The sequence below is a fragment of the Pseudoliparis swirei genome, chromosome 21, assembly GCF_029220125.1.
Source record: "Pseudoliparis swirei isolate HS2019 ecotype Mariana Trench chromosome 21, NWPU_hadal_v1, whole genome shotgun sequence".
In the NCBI taxonomy this organism is placed as follows: Eukaryota; Metazoa; Chordata; class Actinopteri; order Perciformes; family Liparidae; genus Pseudoliparis; species Pseudoliparis swirei.
The window spans coordinates 14,293,168-14,313,533 of record NC_079408.1 but is presented as its reverse complement, the minus strand read 5'-3'; the positions used below and the strand labels follow the sequence as shown (position 1 = coordinate 14,313,533).

Sequence of the window (20,366 nt, the reverse complement as noted above, 5' to 3'; positions counted from 1 at the left end):
GTAATAAACAAGTATAAAGTTAAACGGGTTAATCAAACACAAGACACGATAAACAAGTACCATGTATTCAATCCATCAACATATATATCGATAATAATACCGGTCATCAACAAACAGAAAACACTATGTACATGATGGCTCGGTAGCAAATGGAGTCTTGATTCACAATCATGGCAGAATATCCCGAGATCGACAATAAAAGCACTGAAACCTGCTTCCACTTCGAGCATCCTGTCATGGAGTTATGGAGTAGACATGGAGAACACACTTCGGCTGTCATCGCCCCGGGATGGGACCGGCTCGTTGCAGAGAAACAACTCCTGGCTCCCACTAATTTGGTGTAATGGCGAGTTGTATTTTTTAAGCCTTTTATATTCGTTTTCATGCCGGTCGTATCATTTTATTACGTCATATGTATCGCCCGCACTCCTAGAAGGCCGGCCAGTGAAAATATTGTCTTACACGAAACTGGTCCGTGGCCCAGCAAAGGATTGGGGTGTGGATGACAAAGAGGAATATTACTGTTAGCTGAGAGATCAGGGGGCAGCCAGAGCCAAATAACAAATACAAGAGGAAATCAGTAATGCTATTAGTTATTTTCATTATAGACAGAAGAAACAAATTCAACCTTGTTTTGTGCTTGCATAAACAGCTTATTATCTGGGTAGATAATTATTCACAGTGGGTGTGCATGTTGATTACAGCTTCCTCCTGTTGGGCGTAATAAGAAGGAGACATTCACTCATCAAATATAGATGAAAAGGATGTTGATGCTTTCCATCATGGCACTTAATCACAGCCTTCAGTAAACGGTAAGGGCAGGCTGGATGTCATATGGCGACTGTGACTGATTGGTAAACACCGGCGGCTCGGTGCGCGGAGCCGGCGAGAGGCGATGGCTGTGTTTGAGTGACTCGAAGCTATTTCAACTGTAAGGTATGGGTACAAAGTAGAGTAAGACAGCATATATAACATGGAAATAGAAACCTGAAATAGTTTAAAGGACGAACAATTCTTCCAATCTTGTGTTTACTCTGCTGGCCTGAGTTGTGATGTCATCCTGGGTACACAGTGCTGGATGCAATGACACTCAGGGGCCGACGATCCACTTACTCAGCAATATGTTCATCACACTGCTCTAGAGTTATTCTCAAGTCGAACGATGAGCTGGAGCCGGCTGCTTACAGGCACCCAGTTATTGCACAAGTTTAGCATGCAACACCTAGTTGTTGCACAAGTTTAGCACGTAGCACCCAGGTATTGCACAAGTTTAGGACGTAGCAGCTAGTTATTACACAAGTTTAGCACGTAGCATCTAGTTATTGCACAAGTTTAGCACGTAGCAGCTAGTTATTACACAAGTTTAGCACGTAGCATCTAGTTATTACACAAGTTTAGCACGTAGCATCTAGTTATTACACAAGTTTAGCACGTAGCATCTAGTTATTACACAAGTTTAGCACGTAGCATCTAGTTATTACACAAGTTTAGCACGTAGCATCTAGTTATTGCACGAGTTTAGCACGTAGCATCTAGTTATTGCACGAGTTTAGCACGTAGCATCTAGTTATTACACGAGTTTAGCACGTAGCATCTAGTTATTACACAAGTTTAGCACGTAGCTTCTAGTTATTACACAAGTTTAGCACGTAGCATCTAGTTATTGCACGAGTTTAGCACGTAGCATCTAGTTATTGCACGAGTTTAGCACGTAGCACCTAGTTATTGCACGAGTTTAGCACGTAGCAGCTAGTTATTACACAAGTTTAGCACGTAGCTTCTAGTTATTACACAAGTTTAGCACGTAGCATCTAGTTATTGCACGAGTTTAGCACGTAGCATCTAGTTATTGCACGAGTTTAGCACGTAGCAGCTAGTTATTGCACAAGTTTAGCACGTAGCATCTAGTTATTACACAAGTTTAGCACGTAGCATCTAGTTATTACACAAGTTTAGCACGTAGCATCTAGTTATTACACAAGTTTAGCACGTAGCATCTAGTTATTACACAAGTTTAGCACGTAGCATCTAGTTATTGCACAAGTTTAGCACGTAGCAGCTAGTTATTACACAAGTTTAGCACGTAGCATCTAGTTATTACACAAGTTTAGCACGTAGCATCTAGTTATTGCACGAGTTTAGCACGTAGCACCTAGTTATTGCACAAGTTTAGCACGTAGCATCTAGTTATTACACAAGTTTAGCACGTAGCATCTAGTTATTACACAAGTTTAGCACGTAGCATCTAGTTATTGCACGAGTTTAGCACGTAGCACCTAGTTATTGCACAAGTTTAGCACGTAGCAGCTAGTTATTGCACAAGTTTAGCACGTAGCATCTAGTTATTACACAAGTTTAGCACGTAGCATCTAGTTATTACACAAGTTTAGCACGTAGCATCTAGTTATTGCACGAGTTTAGCACGTAGCATCTAGTTATTGCACGAGTTTAGCACGTAGCACCTAGTTATTGCACAAGTTTAGCACGTAGCAGCTAGTTATTGCACAAGTTTAGCACGTAGCATCTAGTTATTACACAAGTTTAGCACGTAGCATCTAGTTATTACACAAGTTTAGCACGTAGCTTCTAGTTATTACACAAGTTTAGCACGTAGCATCTAGTTATTACACAAGTTTAGCACGTAGCATCTAGTTATTACACAAGTTTAGCACGTAGCTTCTAGTTATTACACAAGTTTAGCACGTAGCATCTAGTTATTACACAAGTTTAGGACATAGCATCTAGTTATTGCACGAGTTTAGCATGCAGCACGCATGGGTGACTGTGGGTCAGTGGTTAACAGATCCGTATTTCAATCAGGGGGTTGGCTATTCAATCCCCGCCCTAGTCGATGTGTCCTTAAGCAAGACACTTAACCCTGAATTGTTCCCTGCAGCTGTGTCTACGGTGTATGAATACAACATGATTGTATGTCGCTTTGGATAAAAGTGTCAGCTAAACGTAATGCAACATGCAGCATTCAGCGACACACAGAGCAGAGAAACCGCAGACAGGGAAGGGGAGAAAGAAAGAAGAAACAAACCTGTACCACCTGAGTGACTAACCCCTTAATTTGCACTTGATCTGAGCTCGTCTTCAAAAAGGCAGGATTAGAGTCAGGCTGAGGTCTGAAAGTTGAGGCAACGAGCCCGTAGGGAGACGGGATGAGTTTAAGCCCTGAACCACAAGATCAAGTTCAGGCCGAGGACAAATTGGCACGGATAAATCGAGTACAATTCGGTAATGAGGGGTATTTGAATCGCAAGGAAACGAGGAAAGAAAATCTCCCTGTATCTGGGCCGATGGATCAAATGTGAGCGTCTACCTGAAGTACAGAATGCAAAGCTGCTAAAAGCACAGATCTCCTCCACTGCCACATTACTATCCTCGCACCCTCCGGTCTACGACCAAGGCAATTAAAAAAAATCAAGTTTTGTTGTAAAAAATCTACCCGTGGTTCGAGTCTTTTGGAAACCTAAATGCGTGGCTCGATCCCGAGTTACCATTAACTTTTGCTCTCGTTTGATGTTTTTTTGAAAAAGTTCAGGGAATAACACCGACACAAAAAAAGCGGTATCAAGCAGCTAATTGCCATGCATAAAACTAATGCTCGCTGAATGCAGTGTTGTTTATTTGAAAAAGCCATTACGTAAGGTAATGATTATGCGTAGACTCTTAGGGGCAGCGGCTCAGCGAGCTTAGTGTTTACTCTGCTTTAAAAAGGGTGCTGCTTGCATTTGGGATCATTAAAAACTGCTCTGTATTCAGTGGTAAAAGTGGTTGATAGTAATTCAAGGATGTGTGATGTATAGACCGAGTTAAGGCATTCACCAAAGACCCACAGCAGACTACTGTAGAGTGGTTTTATTCATTTAGGATTAACAGGATTGGCCGACAGTTTACCAGCGAAGAAAAGCTTTCAGCGGGAACGGACCTAACGCTTATTTTATAGCATCGAATTTGATGCTTCGAAGGCCCGTTTTCTCACTTGTATTCACCTCTTTGGGATCCTGTGTGAATATCATGCTTCCCATTATCTAGAGCCACATGTGCACCACCTTATTCTGCCATCGGAGCACGGTAACAGAGACGGAAAAGCCGGTCCGCGGTGGTGGTGGTGGTGGGATTAGCACTACGGTGTTAGAAAGGGCAGGTATCCTGTGAAAAGGGGAAAGGAAGGAAGGAAAGGTGGAGGTGTAAGCGACAGGAGCGAAGGCTTAACATGGCTGCCACGTCCACCACTGTGACAACTAATTTGCCCTAACATTTCAGCTAAAAGGTCAGACAACCCGCCGGCCAAGTTTATGAATAGTCCATAGGGCCTGTGTCTGGCGGAGAGGAGAAACACGAACAAGGCAGGTAGAAGGTCTCTCCATTGACCGGGCGGAGAAAGACGAGGGAGGCAGCTTTTGTCAGTGTCCAGATGGGAGCTGATCTGTATCCTCTAAATCAGGAGTGGAGTTCTGACCTTATCTTATTCAACAGGGCCACTCGCTTGAGTCGTTGATTTGTTCAGCTTGCACTCTCTAGTGACTGCAAATTTAAAAATAGGACCTTTGACAGCGGTAAAGAATTCAACAGTAAAACACATGAGCTACAACGCAGAGAAGAATTCCTCGATGGTAATAAATTCTCCCAGCATGCAGAAGCGATATACCCCGAGGCGGTTTACGGTTGTGCCTTTGGCCCTCAAGGAAGTAAATGTGACGACACACTGCTCTATTTGCATATTTTAAGGGAACTAAGTCAACGGCACGTTCAAAAGGATTCCTCCTCTTCCTCGTTGTTGTGCGTCTGACTGCAGACGCGGCGCACTTCCAATTGAAGAGGCGGTGGCTTGATTCAATTTGGCTGCCAGCCGTACTTTCGTCCGACACCGGTCCTGAGAGCTAAAGATACGGACGGGACGTGTTCACGCCGAAAGAGGGACGCACCGGCTGAAACTTATGCAGATGAGGTCCAGACATGTCGACTTATACTGCCTTCACACCATATTCACAACACTTTAGTCTTTCATTTGGAATTGATTCGCTTTATTCGTGCCGCAGAGGGGGGCGGGGCTTATCTCCCCCCCCCCCCCCACACCGCAGAACGAAATTTTTTGATATCAGTCAGTCGCGCGCAATTCCAGGATGCTTTATTTTCATTGGTTGCTGGATTAAATCTCACCCAGATACAACAGATACGGGTTTTTCTGATTGGCTATTGTGTAGCCCATTTCTTTTTTTTGATTGGCTGATAAGTGGCTCCTCACAGCAGAACTCCAGGGGAGCGCTTGATTCCTCCACGGTGAGGGCAGCGCGGCCAGCTCATGTTTGCGCGCTGCGGCACATTAAAACATTAAATAGCCGAGAGTTTTTTTCAGCGTGAGAAATACGATGTGTGGCGGGAGTGCGTGACTTAAGACCGAAATGCGTGAGTCTCACGCTCAATGCGTGACACTTGAGAGCCCTGTATATACGTATATTTATTCATGACATCACCCGCAGGCTCACACAGCTCGGTGACTTTAGATAGATAGATAGATATGTACTTTATTAATCCCAAAGGGGAAATTTGTCGTAACAGTAGCAGCACCAATAAACGAAACACACAAGAATAAAAAATTAAATATAAAAAACAGGGATGAAAGATAAAGATGTATACAAGAAGTATACAAAGTAAAATATAAAATAAAATATATATGTATCTATATAACATATATGGATACACAATACAATACTACTGACAAATTAAATTAAATATAAAAATATTTCACCTCTAGTCTGAATGTCTCTTCCAGCTCCACTAGAGCAGCAGTTAGATCCACCAACGGCGGAGCAGCTCAACGCTGATTGGCTTTCGCAACCCGCCATTGGTCACACTTTTTTTGCTTCACTCTATTCGCGTCGTTCGCGCTACCCAGCGAAAAATTCCGTCATTCGCATCCATTGACTTTGCATGGGATCTAGACTTTTGGTGCGAAGGCAGCATCAGTTCTAACCAATGAGCCCGTTTCTCTGCCTTTGTAGGATTACCCAACACTGAAAGCTGAACTTAGAAAACAAGCGTTAAGTATCACAGTGCACAATGTAATTCCTCTGAGACAGAGGACACACACACACACACACACACACACAAACAGGCTTACATGTGCGGTACAGCGGCTGCACACTGAGCGAAAAGATTAATGTTGCTGGCTTATGCTCCAGCGTGGAGTTCCTCGGAGGGGCCGCGAGGCCCCAAAGATGCTCTTCCTCACCGGCCATTCAGACCAACATGAAAACACACAATTCCTAGGATGCTTTCTTTCCAGATGGGCCAGCGACACCAGTTCAATTAAAGGCATCAGGGGAGACCTAACCCCTTCATTATCTGCAAGCTGGCCCCACATTGATCCGCCTGTCTGGGGCCACTCACTTCCTGTGTGACAGCTCAATCTGGTCGCTGCACATGCACAAACACTATGTTTCCCCCCCCCCCCCCCCCCCCCATACACACACACATATTCAATCTATTACAGAGTGGTGTGAATATACTCTCCACAGGTGTGTGTGTGTCTGTCTCAAGTCAGCGAAAGCAGACGGGCAGGAAGAGCTTCTGAGGGATTGGATCGGTTTCGAGTGTCGAGGCATGAAAACAAATGGCCGTCTCTCTTTGAGTTTCCCTGGTGAAACCTGCAGAAGAGGGAAAAAAAATACGATGATAGAGTTGCTATGATATGATAGAGAAGTCCCAATCTGGAGTAAAGCTTTAGTGGCCACCTGTGGCAGCAGGATTGGTTTCACTTTCGCTTTCCACATGCCGTCCTGTCCGGAATCTCAAATAGACACGGTACCACACACACACACAGTTACAGTCATGAACATCCATTTCTTCCTCTCCTTTCTCTCCTTTTCTTTGCTCCTTGACCCCCCCCCCCCCCCATCCTGCCTGTAATCCCTTTATTCCCAATTTACCCCCCTCTAAATACTGCCGTGCTGAGAAGGCCAGGAAGCCAGACTCGAGCCGGCCCACTCAGTGAGCACCGAAGGCCCGTGGCGTCGAAGCTTCTGCTCTCCGGCCCTCGGAGAGTTAGATAGGGTCGACAGATAAATAAATAAGACTTATAAAGAGAGGCTTTATGGCAGCTGCTGCACACAGTGATGGTGTTTCTGATAATAACTCATCATAGTGGTTAGGACACACTGACAGCAGAGAGAGAGAGAGAACAGGGATGGCGGCAAGGGAGTTTGACTCTGTATTCTTCTCACTGATGTTATTTTTGTTTATCTGAAGCCTGAGTTGAGCAAAGCTAGCGTTTTGTTCCTCAAAGCAAGTTTAAGGCATGAACTTTAAAAACACACAGAAGACGGAGAGTTAGAGCTGCGTGATGCAAGCAGTCGCAGAGCAGGTAATAATATTCAAACATATTCCCCCAAAAAAACAGCTTAAGCAGGATATTTTGTATTTACTGGTCCTGTGATGACTGAAGGAATGCCGTGTTGTAGAGTTTGACTCGGTGATTTCGTCATCATCCAGGATTACGTCATTGTTCAGAGCGAGATGGGTAGCGCGGCGGCACAAAACTCGGCCTATTAATATGTATGACTCTCGATGTGTGCGGCGGCATAAAAGTAAACAAATTACAAACTGGAAGGTAATGAAATGACCGTCTTGTCAAGGATACTGAAGCAGTGTCTTGAGAACCGTGTTCTGGCAGAACTGCTCAGCGCTCCATGTCTGCAGGGAGGTGAAGAAGATTTGGGTTTTAATGTTTGTGCATAAGTGAATCGTAGCCAATGAGCCGCGGGCTGTAGTCCAAAGAGCCCTGAAGCCACGCCCACATTATTTTTTACGTTTGATATAAACTATCTAAACTGCACCATCTATCGACGCTGCGCATCCTCGGGTCACGGTACCTCCGCTGGATGTGAACTACTTCAGTTAGCTGATCATGATGTGGGGGAGGCACACACACACACAGTCAGTTAGATGGATTTAAAGCACAAATGCAAGAGAAAAACGAAACTAAATCCAGTGCGTCACAATTATTACCTGGACTGTGGCGGCAAGCCACATTTTTTTTTGTTTCATAATGAATGAAAATATTGTTGTATAGGAGCTTCAACTGCCATACATATTATTTATGTCATTTATAATAAGTTTGGTTGCATATTATTATTTGTAAAACTCTTTTGTTGAATATTGGGGGTTCTTTTGTATTTGATGGGAACTATTTTGTGCGTCCTATGTTGCGCTGGGACGCATTTGGTTGCGACCATCTTAAAAAGACATGTGGTAGTAATTAGTAAGAAGTGTAAGTGAATGTAAGATTAGCATTTCTAAGTGGACCCATTCCCTCTTGGTTGTTTGCGTGTTTTATGTTCATGTTTTCATCGCGCATATTTCTGTGCAAACTGTTTTTATGTAATGTGAACGTCAACTTTTGTGAAATGTATTATACAGTTTGACGGTGGTTGACTGAAGTGCTCGTGAATCCAATTCCAAAAAAAGGAAACGTAAGTGAGACTAATTGGAATTTTCATTTCTTTTCATATTTAGAGACTGATATGTGTATGATTCAATTATTTAATAGAGCACAGTGAAGACATATTAAAAAATAATACAAGTAAAAGTCATGCATTCAAAATGTCACTTATGTCAGTACAAAAAAGTTGCTATTAAAAAAACATACTTTAAAAAAATATATATATATATATTATTTTGCTGATAATGGTGATTTGTTTAATTACATTTCCTGCTGATGCATCTCTCGGTGGTCGCTTCAGCCACATCTGTAACTAAATCCCAGGATGGGCTCACCTTAACGAGGTCTGGTCCTAATCCAGCAAAGTCGGACAAAAAACCCCTCGGGCTTTGCCAATTTAAACTTGGCGCTTTTGCTGCAGCGTAAAGTTATCCTCCATTGTTGGCTTGAATCTAAGAACACTAAATCCTGGGCTCGTGTCAGATTGTCAACAACAGCTAGTTATCCACAGGTGAGAAATAAAGAGTTTCAGTCTCAATCTCCACGGCACACGCTCATGAGGAACGCGTCCATCTGGAACTCAAACAGTGTGTCCGCTTCCATCTTATTTATTGGTTTTACAAGATGTAACTGGAACATGTGTTGTTTATATGTTTTAATTCAATCCTAAAACGGTACAAATCCATACCATGTGTTATATAACCCACGGTGAGAGTGGGATAAAACATGTTGAGACATCACGCTTTGAAGAGGACATGTTGAGGTTAAAGTTCTGCATCACCTAAATGATGTGATGTGGTCCCATCTTCTGCTCATCCACAGGAAGGTCGAAGGTCACAGTGCAGCAACCCTTCAGCTGGTGAGGATGCAGTGTCTTGCTAACGGACATTTGGGCAGCAAGCCTCAAGTCTTGACAATTTCTTTAGACCATGGATCGCCCAATAGGTGGTCCGTGGCCTCGGTCCAGACCCAGACTGTGTTGTATGCGGACCTGGACCTTCAACCAATAGATCATTGAGAATTATAAAATTAACTTGTGTGCTTCTAGTTCAACCGGTGCAGCTTTTCTAACCTTTACTGCACTTGTACAGCGGTCCATTAAAACACCACCGACTAATTACATGTGACGTATGTATATCACCTCACATGACTCTCCTCAGCCAATCGCATCCATGCATTACACATACACACTGATGGGTCTGAGAAGTACTTGAGTCGGAGAGGTTATGTCACATGGCGTTCGCCAAAAAAAGAGACAAAGCACACGTCTTTTGAGCAAACTATCGAGATGAAAATATATCATATGATCAGAAATTTAACACATTAAGTCACCGCTCAACATGTAGACAGAGAGGGGAATAGAGCAGAAAGTTGTTTCAATAACCTCAAATATAGTGCCTGGACATTATTTATTAGTTTATATTTATATATAGTTTTTTTTGTGGGTGATATCACTTCACACCTGAATAAACCGATTCTAACGCTGCAGGATCGTTTAGTTCAATTATCTTTCATAAAATCAAGAATTTTTTTATTTTAAAATGAACATTTTTACAAAAGCTTTGCATCATGCGATTCATTGTTAAACGCATCACTGACTTTACTTGAAATGAGAAAATGTATTTACTGTAAGAGGATGTGTAATTTATACATCACCCTCTTCAATTTTAAATCTGCCGAGAAATATTGTTGAGTTATTATTCAATTGAACGATCTTTACTCAATTTGACAGTCGGTTGTTTACTACATACAGATTTTGATAGAATTACAAAAGCCACTTCAAATATACAGGGCACAAAATGAGTTAGCCATTATTGTGATGTTCCGGACCTTTGCATGAGGATATTTTCTCAAATTGGACCTCAATGAATTATAATTGAATACCTCTGTTCTCGACGAATAAAAACAACAATCTGACTTTCCACTGTCATAGCAGATTAAATGTATCCATCAAAAAGGCGGCAACCGTAGGATACTTTCTTTTCAATTCAATTATGAGGAAAAACATACTTTTATTGATGTATTTTTGTTAAATAACTGAATTGAACATGAAAAACTAAATGGCGGTTGAGTCGAAATAACAAAAAGCAACTAGGAATCAGGGCAGAGCCGAGAAACATTCAGCATTCTACTCCACATTTAAAACCTCAGCTAACGGAGGTCCTCAGTGGCAAAACAAGCTCATTCAAGTGTTACTATTTTCCCATTATGAGGCTGAGGGACGGATGAGGGGAAAAACCCCTCTGTTTTCCATTTCCATTCTTCCATCGGTCACTTTCTTTCATCTCACCTGCCTATTGAGCTCTCGTTCGCCGGACCATTATTCCTCCACACCGCCTCAGTGCCACCAACAGCCCTTCGTAGAGAATTGGATGCTTGAAAAATGTATGTTGGACAACAAATAATAAAAGGTCCGCCCCCAAACAAAACGGTCAAACTGTTGAAGGAACCAGAGTACGGAAGATGTTTGCTTTGCCCTGAGGAAAGAGGCGGAATGTGTACGACAGTCTACCCATACCTGCACACTCATGAGGGGTGAAAAAGATGACAAGGGGGGTACAAAAATAAAAGATTAATGGAAAATAACCCAAAGCTACAAAGTCTCCAAGATGTCACAGGAAGGGTCCACCGCGAGGACGTCATCACCACGAGGACGCCATCACCACGAGGACGCCATCACCATGAGCAGGTGAAACACCGTCCAGCATGACAGCAGTAGATGTAGCGGGCTAACATTCAAGCTAACCCGAACAACCAAAACGCTGCCGACATCTTAACGCTGATTGGCCGAGACTCGACACGTCCCAAAAACAAAAACTCTTCGGATCTACACGATTCACGTGGATGACCTATTTTGATTTAAAAAACGGCGAATTTCGCTGAAAGGTGACAAGTTTGCAGTCATGCCACCATTCACAGGGTCGCTCCTTAGATGAATTCAAGTGATGGAAAACCAGCGTGGCAGCATGTTAGGGCTGGAGTCAACCAATATTGGCCGACTGAAATTCTCCCCGTGAAATAACTGGAAGTCAAATTGACAGAAAAGAAAAGCACGCAGGGATGAGGAAGATCCCGGTGGCAGTCACCGCTTCCCTCGCCCTCCTGTCTGTGCAGCCAGATTAAAGCGAGTGCTTTTATTGTCTTCCAGCTTGCTGGGGAACGGGGCAGGAGATGGACTCTTAATCGGCCTGTGCACGAACGCAATCTCTCAAAGTGTCACCGGGCGAGCGTGGACTTTACAGCCGGTGACATTTCATGGCATAATTTGATTCAAAAAGCCGCCAGTCCACACGGGGAGCGTCCACCACTCTGGAAGTAATGATGGCACGAGAGTGTTGCACTGAGGAACGGACTAATGCGTTCGGAACGAGAGAGAAGGTGTACGGGAAAGTGTTGGCTTACACATAAACCCTGAGCACTAGAGCACACACACACACACATACAAACACACACACACACACATATACAAACAAACACACACGCACACACACACATACACACACACATATACAAACACACAGATACAAACACACACGCACACACACAGATACAAACAAACACACACACACACAGATACAAACAAACACACACGCACACACACATATACAAACACACACACAGATACACACGCACACACACATAAACACACACAAATACACCCAAACACACACAGATACACACACACAGACACAAACAAATACACACGCACACACACACAGATACAAACAAACACACACACACACACAGATACAAACAAACACACACGCACACACAGATACAAACAAACACACACACACAGATACAAACAAACACACACGCACACACACACACAGATACACACACACAAATACACCCAAACACACACAGATACACACACACAGACACAAACAAATACACCCAAACACACACATATACACACACACACTCAATCACACACACACATAAACACACACACACAGAAACACACCCGCACAAACACACACAAACACCCAAATACACATACACTCAAACACATAACATACAAACACACAAACCAGACACACACACAAACCAACACACACACACACAAATACACACACATAAGCCTGAGCTCATGCTGTGTCTTGATGTGTTTGTTTAAATTCGATGTCGCTCTATTTGGAACCGATTTGTTTTCAGGGTGTTAAAAAGATCTCCGTCATCATTTGTAGCATCATCACCATCATCATCATTTTCATCACCATCCCCATCCCCATCATCATCATCATCATCATCATCGTCAGCATGGCTGGAAGAGCATACACAAGTTGCAAAGAGTCCAGAGTTGATGAAACCATGGAGCAGATGTGTGTGTGTGTCTCCGGTGTGAAGAACAACAACCTCGTCTGGACACATGACTGACGGACAGATTTCAGAGGTGCTCCAGTAATAATGACCCATCTTCCCCATGTTAAGCTCATAAGCTGTTCCCAATAAAGCTGAAAGTGCACTCTGACTCCTCCGCCAGCAGAGCGCTGTTAGGTTCATCCTCGTTGTGCGTTCGTTGCTGTGATCTCTTACGATAGTCAGAAATTAAGAGCCTCCAGAATAAGTCAGAGCTTCTTTGAGGACTTACAACGGCTGCGCACATCGGAGTCCTAAAGTGTCGCCATGGACTATATTCTTAAAATGGCCTAATACATGTATTCTAAGATCACTACATCCACTTGTAAAAACTATGATAGTCTCAATATCGCAGTATTAAACACGCGATGTGGCCACCGGTATATAAACGTGGGCCCACCTGTTCTTTCCTCTGCATTATCTTCTCCAGTCCACAATAACCAAGTAAAAGTGCAATTCACAGCTTCCTACAGTGGCATCTCGCCAGTAAGCCTCTTAGCAACAACCGAGAGGTACATGCAGAAGAAGAGGGAAGAAGGTGGCCGAGATGAAGGAAGAAAAACAAGAAGAAGAAGGAAATAAAAGAGAAAGTTTTGCAAAAGGAAGGAGAGGAAGGGATGTATATAAGTGGCAAAAAGACTAAATAAAACCGGAGATTGATAAGCGGGTAGAGCTAAAGATAGGTGTAGGGGCGAGGGGAGAGGAGGAAGGAAATCATAGAGTGAATCGGAAAGAGGAGGATTACCGAGATTGTATCCCTGACCGGGCATAAATTAGTCTGTGAAGACAACCAAACGAGAAATGAGGCAATATAAACTCCAAATACCCCATAACCCCGGGGTCTACTGGGAAATGCTTAAAAGGCTGTATATGTTTGTTTCCTTTTCAAAGCAACAAAAAGGCACGGAGTTACACAACACATTTTAATTTTCGTACGCGGGAGAAAGGCGTACTTTGAAGAAAGCCTCGAAATCCCTCCCAAAGCTTATTGTAATGCAATGTCATCTTAATGCAGTGGAAACGCTGAAGTCAGCGTCTTAGGTCGAGGGAAAGAAGACAACTTTAGGGTTGATTTAAAAAAATACAAAATAAAAAGAAGATGTGAAGAATGTGACGCATGCTAAAAAGTCTGTTGTCGCTCCGTCGGTTCACGGCACATAAAGACTGCTGAAACCCTTCCCTCCAAACCGTGAGTGAAAAGAATCTAATTAACTTTTGAATTTGAGAAAGCTTTGAGAAACACGATTGCAAATTCAACTGAAATACATACGGTGTATATATATACACCAAAGTATCAGCTAGCGGCTGAACTCGGGCGTACGTAGCCATTAAAGAATTGCAATTTTGTGATAGCCTTTAAATGAAAAACTTAAATCTGTATGCATGCCCTTCTTCCTGCACACAGACACACGCTATACAACCCCCGAGCTGCAGGGCGAGCATCGACCAATCCATTTCTCTCTCCATCACAGCAAACAGTACTGCCCGAGGCCACGCATGCCGACACCGAAGCATCCGGAGTCCACTCCACCCCCTTTAGACTTTTGTTATCACAAAGCAGAAAAATACATTTTAAAAAAGGAGAGAAAGGAGTGTGAGCTGTGTGGGGTGAAATTAACGTCTTGTGAGAACAGGCAACTTTGGCTCCTCCAGGATCTGAGGACGCTTTATCGCACCGCAACATCTGGCAGAGGCTGGTCGGGCAGAAGCAACATCAAGGCATCCGACTATCCAAAGGCTCTTGAGCAATTTCAGAGTCGAAGAAAGACGCCATTGAATTCTGTTCCACCCTTGCTCGTTCCCCCCCCCCCTCCCCCCTCCAATGAGTTTGCTGTGTGTGCGCGTTCAAGTTTCTTTGTTTGTTTTGTTCGCCGTTTGCAGCCTATTGCATTGTGCCAGTGCTTTTGAGTCAAAAGATAGCGAGCAATCTTCCACAATCGATTGCTTCATTTGAAGACTGCAAAATCTCTTGTGCGTTCAAGGAAAAAAATGCACAGTTAAGCTTTATCGATCGGAAAAGAGCGGACGAACCGTGTTATTACGCAACGCCATTATATAAATAAATGCCTATCTTTCCCAATTGCTGTTGCAATTTAGCATTATTTGGCCAGATTAAACCCAGGTGGTCCGCCTTTCAGCCAACGATTCATACAAAACAACAACATGAGTTGTAGTTTAAGGATCATCTTCAAGCACCATTTGTTCCAGAAACAACTAAATCGAGGGTAACACCGTAGTGACATCAGTACATGTAATAGGTGCTTCACTGGGGTTTCTACTACTATTGCATTGATGTAAACACATTTAGAAAACATTCAAAGTTTTTAGTCTATGTTTGATTATGTTTTATGTCGAAATGAGAACGAAATCCATAATCTGGTTTGGATGATCCAAATTAATCTCCTATTACTACAGACATCACGAAAATATATAATCCTGTATCTCTAGCCAACATCAAAAACTCCATTTGCTATACCGGAGAAAAGAAAAATAAATGTTTTTGCCCTCCCCCAAGGGCGAGATTAAGTTGGCGGTCTGAGCGTGGCTCGGAGAGGAAAGATCATTAGCCTTGATCAGATTGATTAGGATCAGCCTGGGCAACTCGGCACATCCCTCACCCAAACAACACTCCAGGTCTCTATATCTATCAGACAGTCTCAGAGGCCAGGGTTAGATTTGATCTGTCACTGTCCAATCGTATGCGAGCCGCTTCTCTCTAAGCCGTGTTCACGGTCATCCTCTGTCAGACGAGCAAAATTAGAAACTGCTATTCTTCAGCTTCTGAATGAATCGAGAGCTTCGAGCCTCAGAAAGGTGTCGTTTCTTCAGCTTCTTTTGTGTAGCCCCTTTCTAACCAATTACAGTTCAGATGGGCTAAAATAAGCATCTACACTCATTAACTGGATACAAGACGTTGACGTACCCATCGTGACATCACCCATTACTTCGTGTACCCTGTCGCCATGCGATTGTTTTTTTGCAACCAATAAACGGAAGTTGCCATTTTTGGAACGCGGAGGAGTGGCGTAGAGACGGCGTATGCGGCGACCGGTCGATCACAATGAGCCCGCCCTATAGCACACCCTACTCTAACGGACCATCATCTACTCAATGAACATCGTGCTGTATTGAAGAATACTTGAATCTAGAGATTGAAATCCATAAACTCTTGTTTATAAAGGTATCAAATCAAGAAAGAAGTAGAATCACTTTCTCTCAGACTTCTATACAACCAGAAGTGGAGGTTACCGCCTATCCATGTACCACTACAGTCTTTTTTTTGTCAACCACTCTCAACACGACTCAACACACCCTGGTGCAGTGAGGCGTTGCATTGTCCCAATACATCCAGGTGGTTAAAATGGCTACCTCTAGGTCCGTTCAGCCGGCCTCTATGACCACTGCCTTCAACACTGGCGTCATTTCTTTATTATCCTCGACAGGAACACCGCTGCACCAGGCACTGAGGTCGACACTGTGCTTACATCATGACACCATACATCACTAATGCCGCCCTCCAGGGTGACGACATGCTCAGCAATCAGTACTCACATGGTAATGCGCAGCTGGCTTGCCAGTAAAAACAGGTCAGTGTTGTGGGCAGATCATCAATCGGCCACCAGCCTCCCAGGGGCATTGAACGTCTCGCCGCATCATCAATCTCAAACAACTTTTGAACATATGGTCACAGACACTTATGAGACCAATTACCACACAAAAAATAGACGAGATACCTTGTATTAAATGATATCACGTAGGAGTCCAAATTAATCAAGAAGTATGTTTTTGAGTCCAAATAAACTATATATTATTATTAGTATATTATTAGTATTGGTCTAATAAATACGAGTCTTATGGGGAAAAAAACAAGAGATGTTTTTATATTAGAGCCATGGTGTTGCTGGTGAACACACCTAGACCTCAACACATGGGGAGGTGTTCCCTTCTCAAATCGCTTAATTAATAAGATGCTTAACCTACAACGTATGTCCTTGGCCAGTGCCTGGGAATATCCGCACAACATACTTCAAATCACTGAGGACACTGCCAGTGCTGAGCTAAAAGGATAGCACTGAGTGACATTGACATTCCCAAAACACAAGAAACTCACAATAGTTCTTTCTTTGGTACACTGCGTCGCGCCATTGCTCTGAACTATACTTTTGTAATTTTGTTGGAGAGCATAGTTTCCCCTCTGTAGTCCGATGAAAGTTAACAGAGGACCAGAGGGCCTTTCAGGAGTTTCCTACCCTCCCTTGGGTTCGTCACAGAGTAAAAGTCTCTCTGAATAAAATTACCCATCTTCAACCCCCTCCCCTCTTTGCTCATTCTCCACCTTCCTCTCCAAACCTCACTCCTGACCTTGCTCTCGAATTGTGGGGTTGCCCCCATCTTTTCCTGTTCCCTACCTTTCCTGACTTTTTCCCATCAAGGGCCCCACACACACACACACACAGTCAGTACAGGAGACTTGCATCTCTGATGTACTGTAGGAACACACTGAGAAAATGTCAGCCTCTACAAGTGCACATATTCTGCATACCGAGCACATCGCTTAATTAATAAGATGCTTACCCTACAATATATGCCCTTGGCCAGTACCTGGGATTTCAAATAGAGTTCACTGGGTAACAATGACATGCCGCTATGACGTATGCTTTATACTTCCACAACGCCACAAGACAAACAACTCATGCCTGGTAGAAAGATTGAGAAGCAAATGCAGCATTGAAGTGTTCAGCTTTAAAGAAAACCTGGAGCAAAAGGGTGTTTGTCATCGTGATTTCCCCTGCTGGTTCAGGCCATTTGATGGGTAATCCATCACCTCCAACTCAGCAAGGGGGAAATGCACCTCCAAAGCATGAATACACCAGACACCAGTTCACTACTCAACACACATATTCATGGAAGCATTTTGTGTCGATCTGAACGTCTGTTCTGACGGACTGACTCCACCAGTGCACCTCTTCCTCGACAGCTCAACATGCATACCGGCAACAGCCTACAGACAAGCCGAGGCCGACCCATCCCTAGGGTCTGCTCCATACACCACTGGTTTAGAACGTGGCCCAAGAGCTAATGAGGCCTCTCGAGGGCCATTACAGGCAGTCTTCATTCACCTTTGTTGGGAAAACAAGGAGTAAGGAAAGCAGAAGACGGGATCTCAAAATCGCCAAGATAGCCGCATTCTTGAGGGAAATATACGACCATATGCTTGTATCTATAGAGATACACTGCAGTGAAGCAAAATAAGAAGACAAAGATCAAATAAACAAGAAATAATAGAGATCATTTCGGTTGTAGCTCCCGAAACTTTTGTCTGATTCGAAAACTGTAATTTAGGCCCCCTTGTAGTCACTTATAACCGCAGTCCAAACTGACAATGCCCCTCCTCAGAGGGAGGGCTTACAGTATTAACAAGCAGCCAGCATCAGCAATAGGGGAAGCCGTCACAGGGCCCCCGAGATGTAAAGCATCGGTCTTACCTTCAACAGCATACTCTTCAGCTTCAGGGAGGGTCCAAGGGGAAGGCATGAAAGAAAAGAGAGAACAGACACAAAGGACAGCATTAATAAATGGAACTTTTTCTTCAAATAAACGTCTTCGTTTTTAGTCTTCAAACTAAATCTTTGCAAGATAAAAATCTAAATAAAAAGTGAAAACAGTGCTTAAGATCTGGGAGACTTGGCAGCAAAAACTAAATGTTGAAAGTCTGCTCCTTTGAATATATAATCGGATGTCTTTGTATTTTACTCATATTGTTGTTGTCATGAAAAGTCCAATAGAAGTGTGAAGAATCCTCAGCTTGTAACCACACTCCCACCTCCCACCGGGAACAGGAGGCGGGAACAGGAGGCTTCAGTCAAAGACGATCCCCGAATGAGCGACACCGACTCTCACACACACTTCTCTGTGGCTTAATGACACCGTGAGATAAAGTCAGAGTTCAGGCTACCGCAGGACGCTCTACTCACAAAAGCTACCCCACAGCTGCAGAAGCCAATCTTTAATGGTAGAAAATAAACCTGCAGCCAGCTGCTACTCTACAACCTTCCTCCAGACTGGAGAAAAACTTCTAGCCTGGCTTAGCATCCATGTGGAGAGCTCCAAGTTTTGATCTGGTATTGTGGCTGCTGGGCCTCGGAACTTCATTAAGTCAAGACCCTCTAGAGGGACTTAATGTGTTAGTCGAGTACAACTTCCCATTCAGAGCATCACCAGCTGTAGGTTTCTGCCACCGCCAGCATACAATGTATGAGGTCAAGTAAATTGAAAAATATTTTACTTCTTAGTGCTTAAAAGGGAAAATCTATTTTTTATTCATGGTCCACATAAGTCTGTATAGTGTTGGAAAGCCTACATAGTTACGTTTGCTTTTAGCATTAAGATTTGATGATAACAGCAGCCATTTCTAAATATGAAACGCACTATTTGGGGTCCTTTGGGGCTGAAAAGTAAGCAAGTCAAGCAGAATTCCTGTTACACCCCAGCAGAGTTTCTGGAAGGGTATTTTCTTAAACAATCCACTTGAAGCTAAGACACCAACTATACAAAAACAACAAACCTCAAGCACATCAGGACCTTGGAGGAAGGTCTCACTCACCAAGCATCCCTGGTGTCTGAACTAAATGGGCTAAATGGGTTCAATGCCACATGTACTGCCATTTTCCACCATCAACATGATCATGTACATATTAAACCTCTCCTCAAGTGGAGATAGTTCGGGTGGCATTTAAACACCAGTACAGGGACTGGAAGCCCTTCATAATGAATGAGTGCCAATCAGAAGAAGCACGGGAACAGGGTTTGTCTAATGTGGGTAGTGGTTATTTGTTAGCACTCTTTTCTCTCGTCTCATATCTAATCATAGTCCATCGTCCTTAGATAAAAAATAAATAAATTCTCAAACAACTCGCATGAATCTCTTAGTCTGGATGTTGGTTTATTTGATACAATTCCTGAAGAAAAGCACCCACCTCAGAGCCTCCTCACTGCTTATTGCATTCTGTTCTACTCAAGAGAAACATTATTAGGAAGAGACAAAAACTAAGAAACAAAACTGACAATGGTTTGTGTTGAGATGATGTTCGGTGTTCATACATAAAAGAAACTTTCTTTTAGGTATGATGCGTTCCGTATTACTTGAAAGAATTTTCCAAGAGGCCCATGATACAGGAAATTTAACTTCCTCCCTTGAGTCTTTGTGCCTTCTCAGGTTTCCATCTTCTTCTGTTCACATGGATCGTGGTTATCTGGATCGTGGTCCATGCCTACAACTCATTATTCATCATTTCTGTCATATTCATTGAACGTGTTTATGTAACTTTGTAATGCTTCATTCTGGTCACATGACATATTTTGCTCCTGTCCATCCTGGAGAGGGATCCTCCTCTGTTGCTCTCCTGAACGTTTCTTCACTATTTTTTCTGTGATAGTTGTTCCTGATCCGATGTGAGGTCAAAGGTCAGGGATGTCGTATGTGTACAGATTGTAAAGCCCTCTGAGGGGAATTTGTAATACGGGGCTATACAAAATAAAGAATTTTATTGAATTG

At 43.2% G+C, this 20,366-nt stretch overlaps 1 protein-coding gene across 8 annotated transcripts in view; it reads right to left on the bottom strand.

Moving 5' to 3' along the window:
• Window positions 1–20,366, bottom strand: part of nrxn2b (neurexin 2b) — an 856,499-nt gene that overhangs the window by 700,918 nt on the left and 135,215 nt on the right. For all 8 annotated transcript variants that reach the window (XM_056442212.1, XM_056442208.1, XM_056442207.1 and 5 more), the window contains exon 3: window positions 18,298–18,318. In XM_056442212.1, coding sequence (XP_056298187.1) covers window positions 18,298–18,318 — 21 coding nt within the window. The remainder of the gene's footprint in view (window positions 1–18,297; window positions 18,319–20,366) is intronic.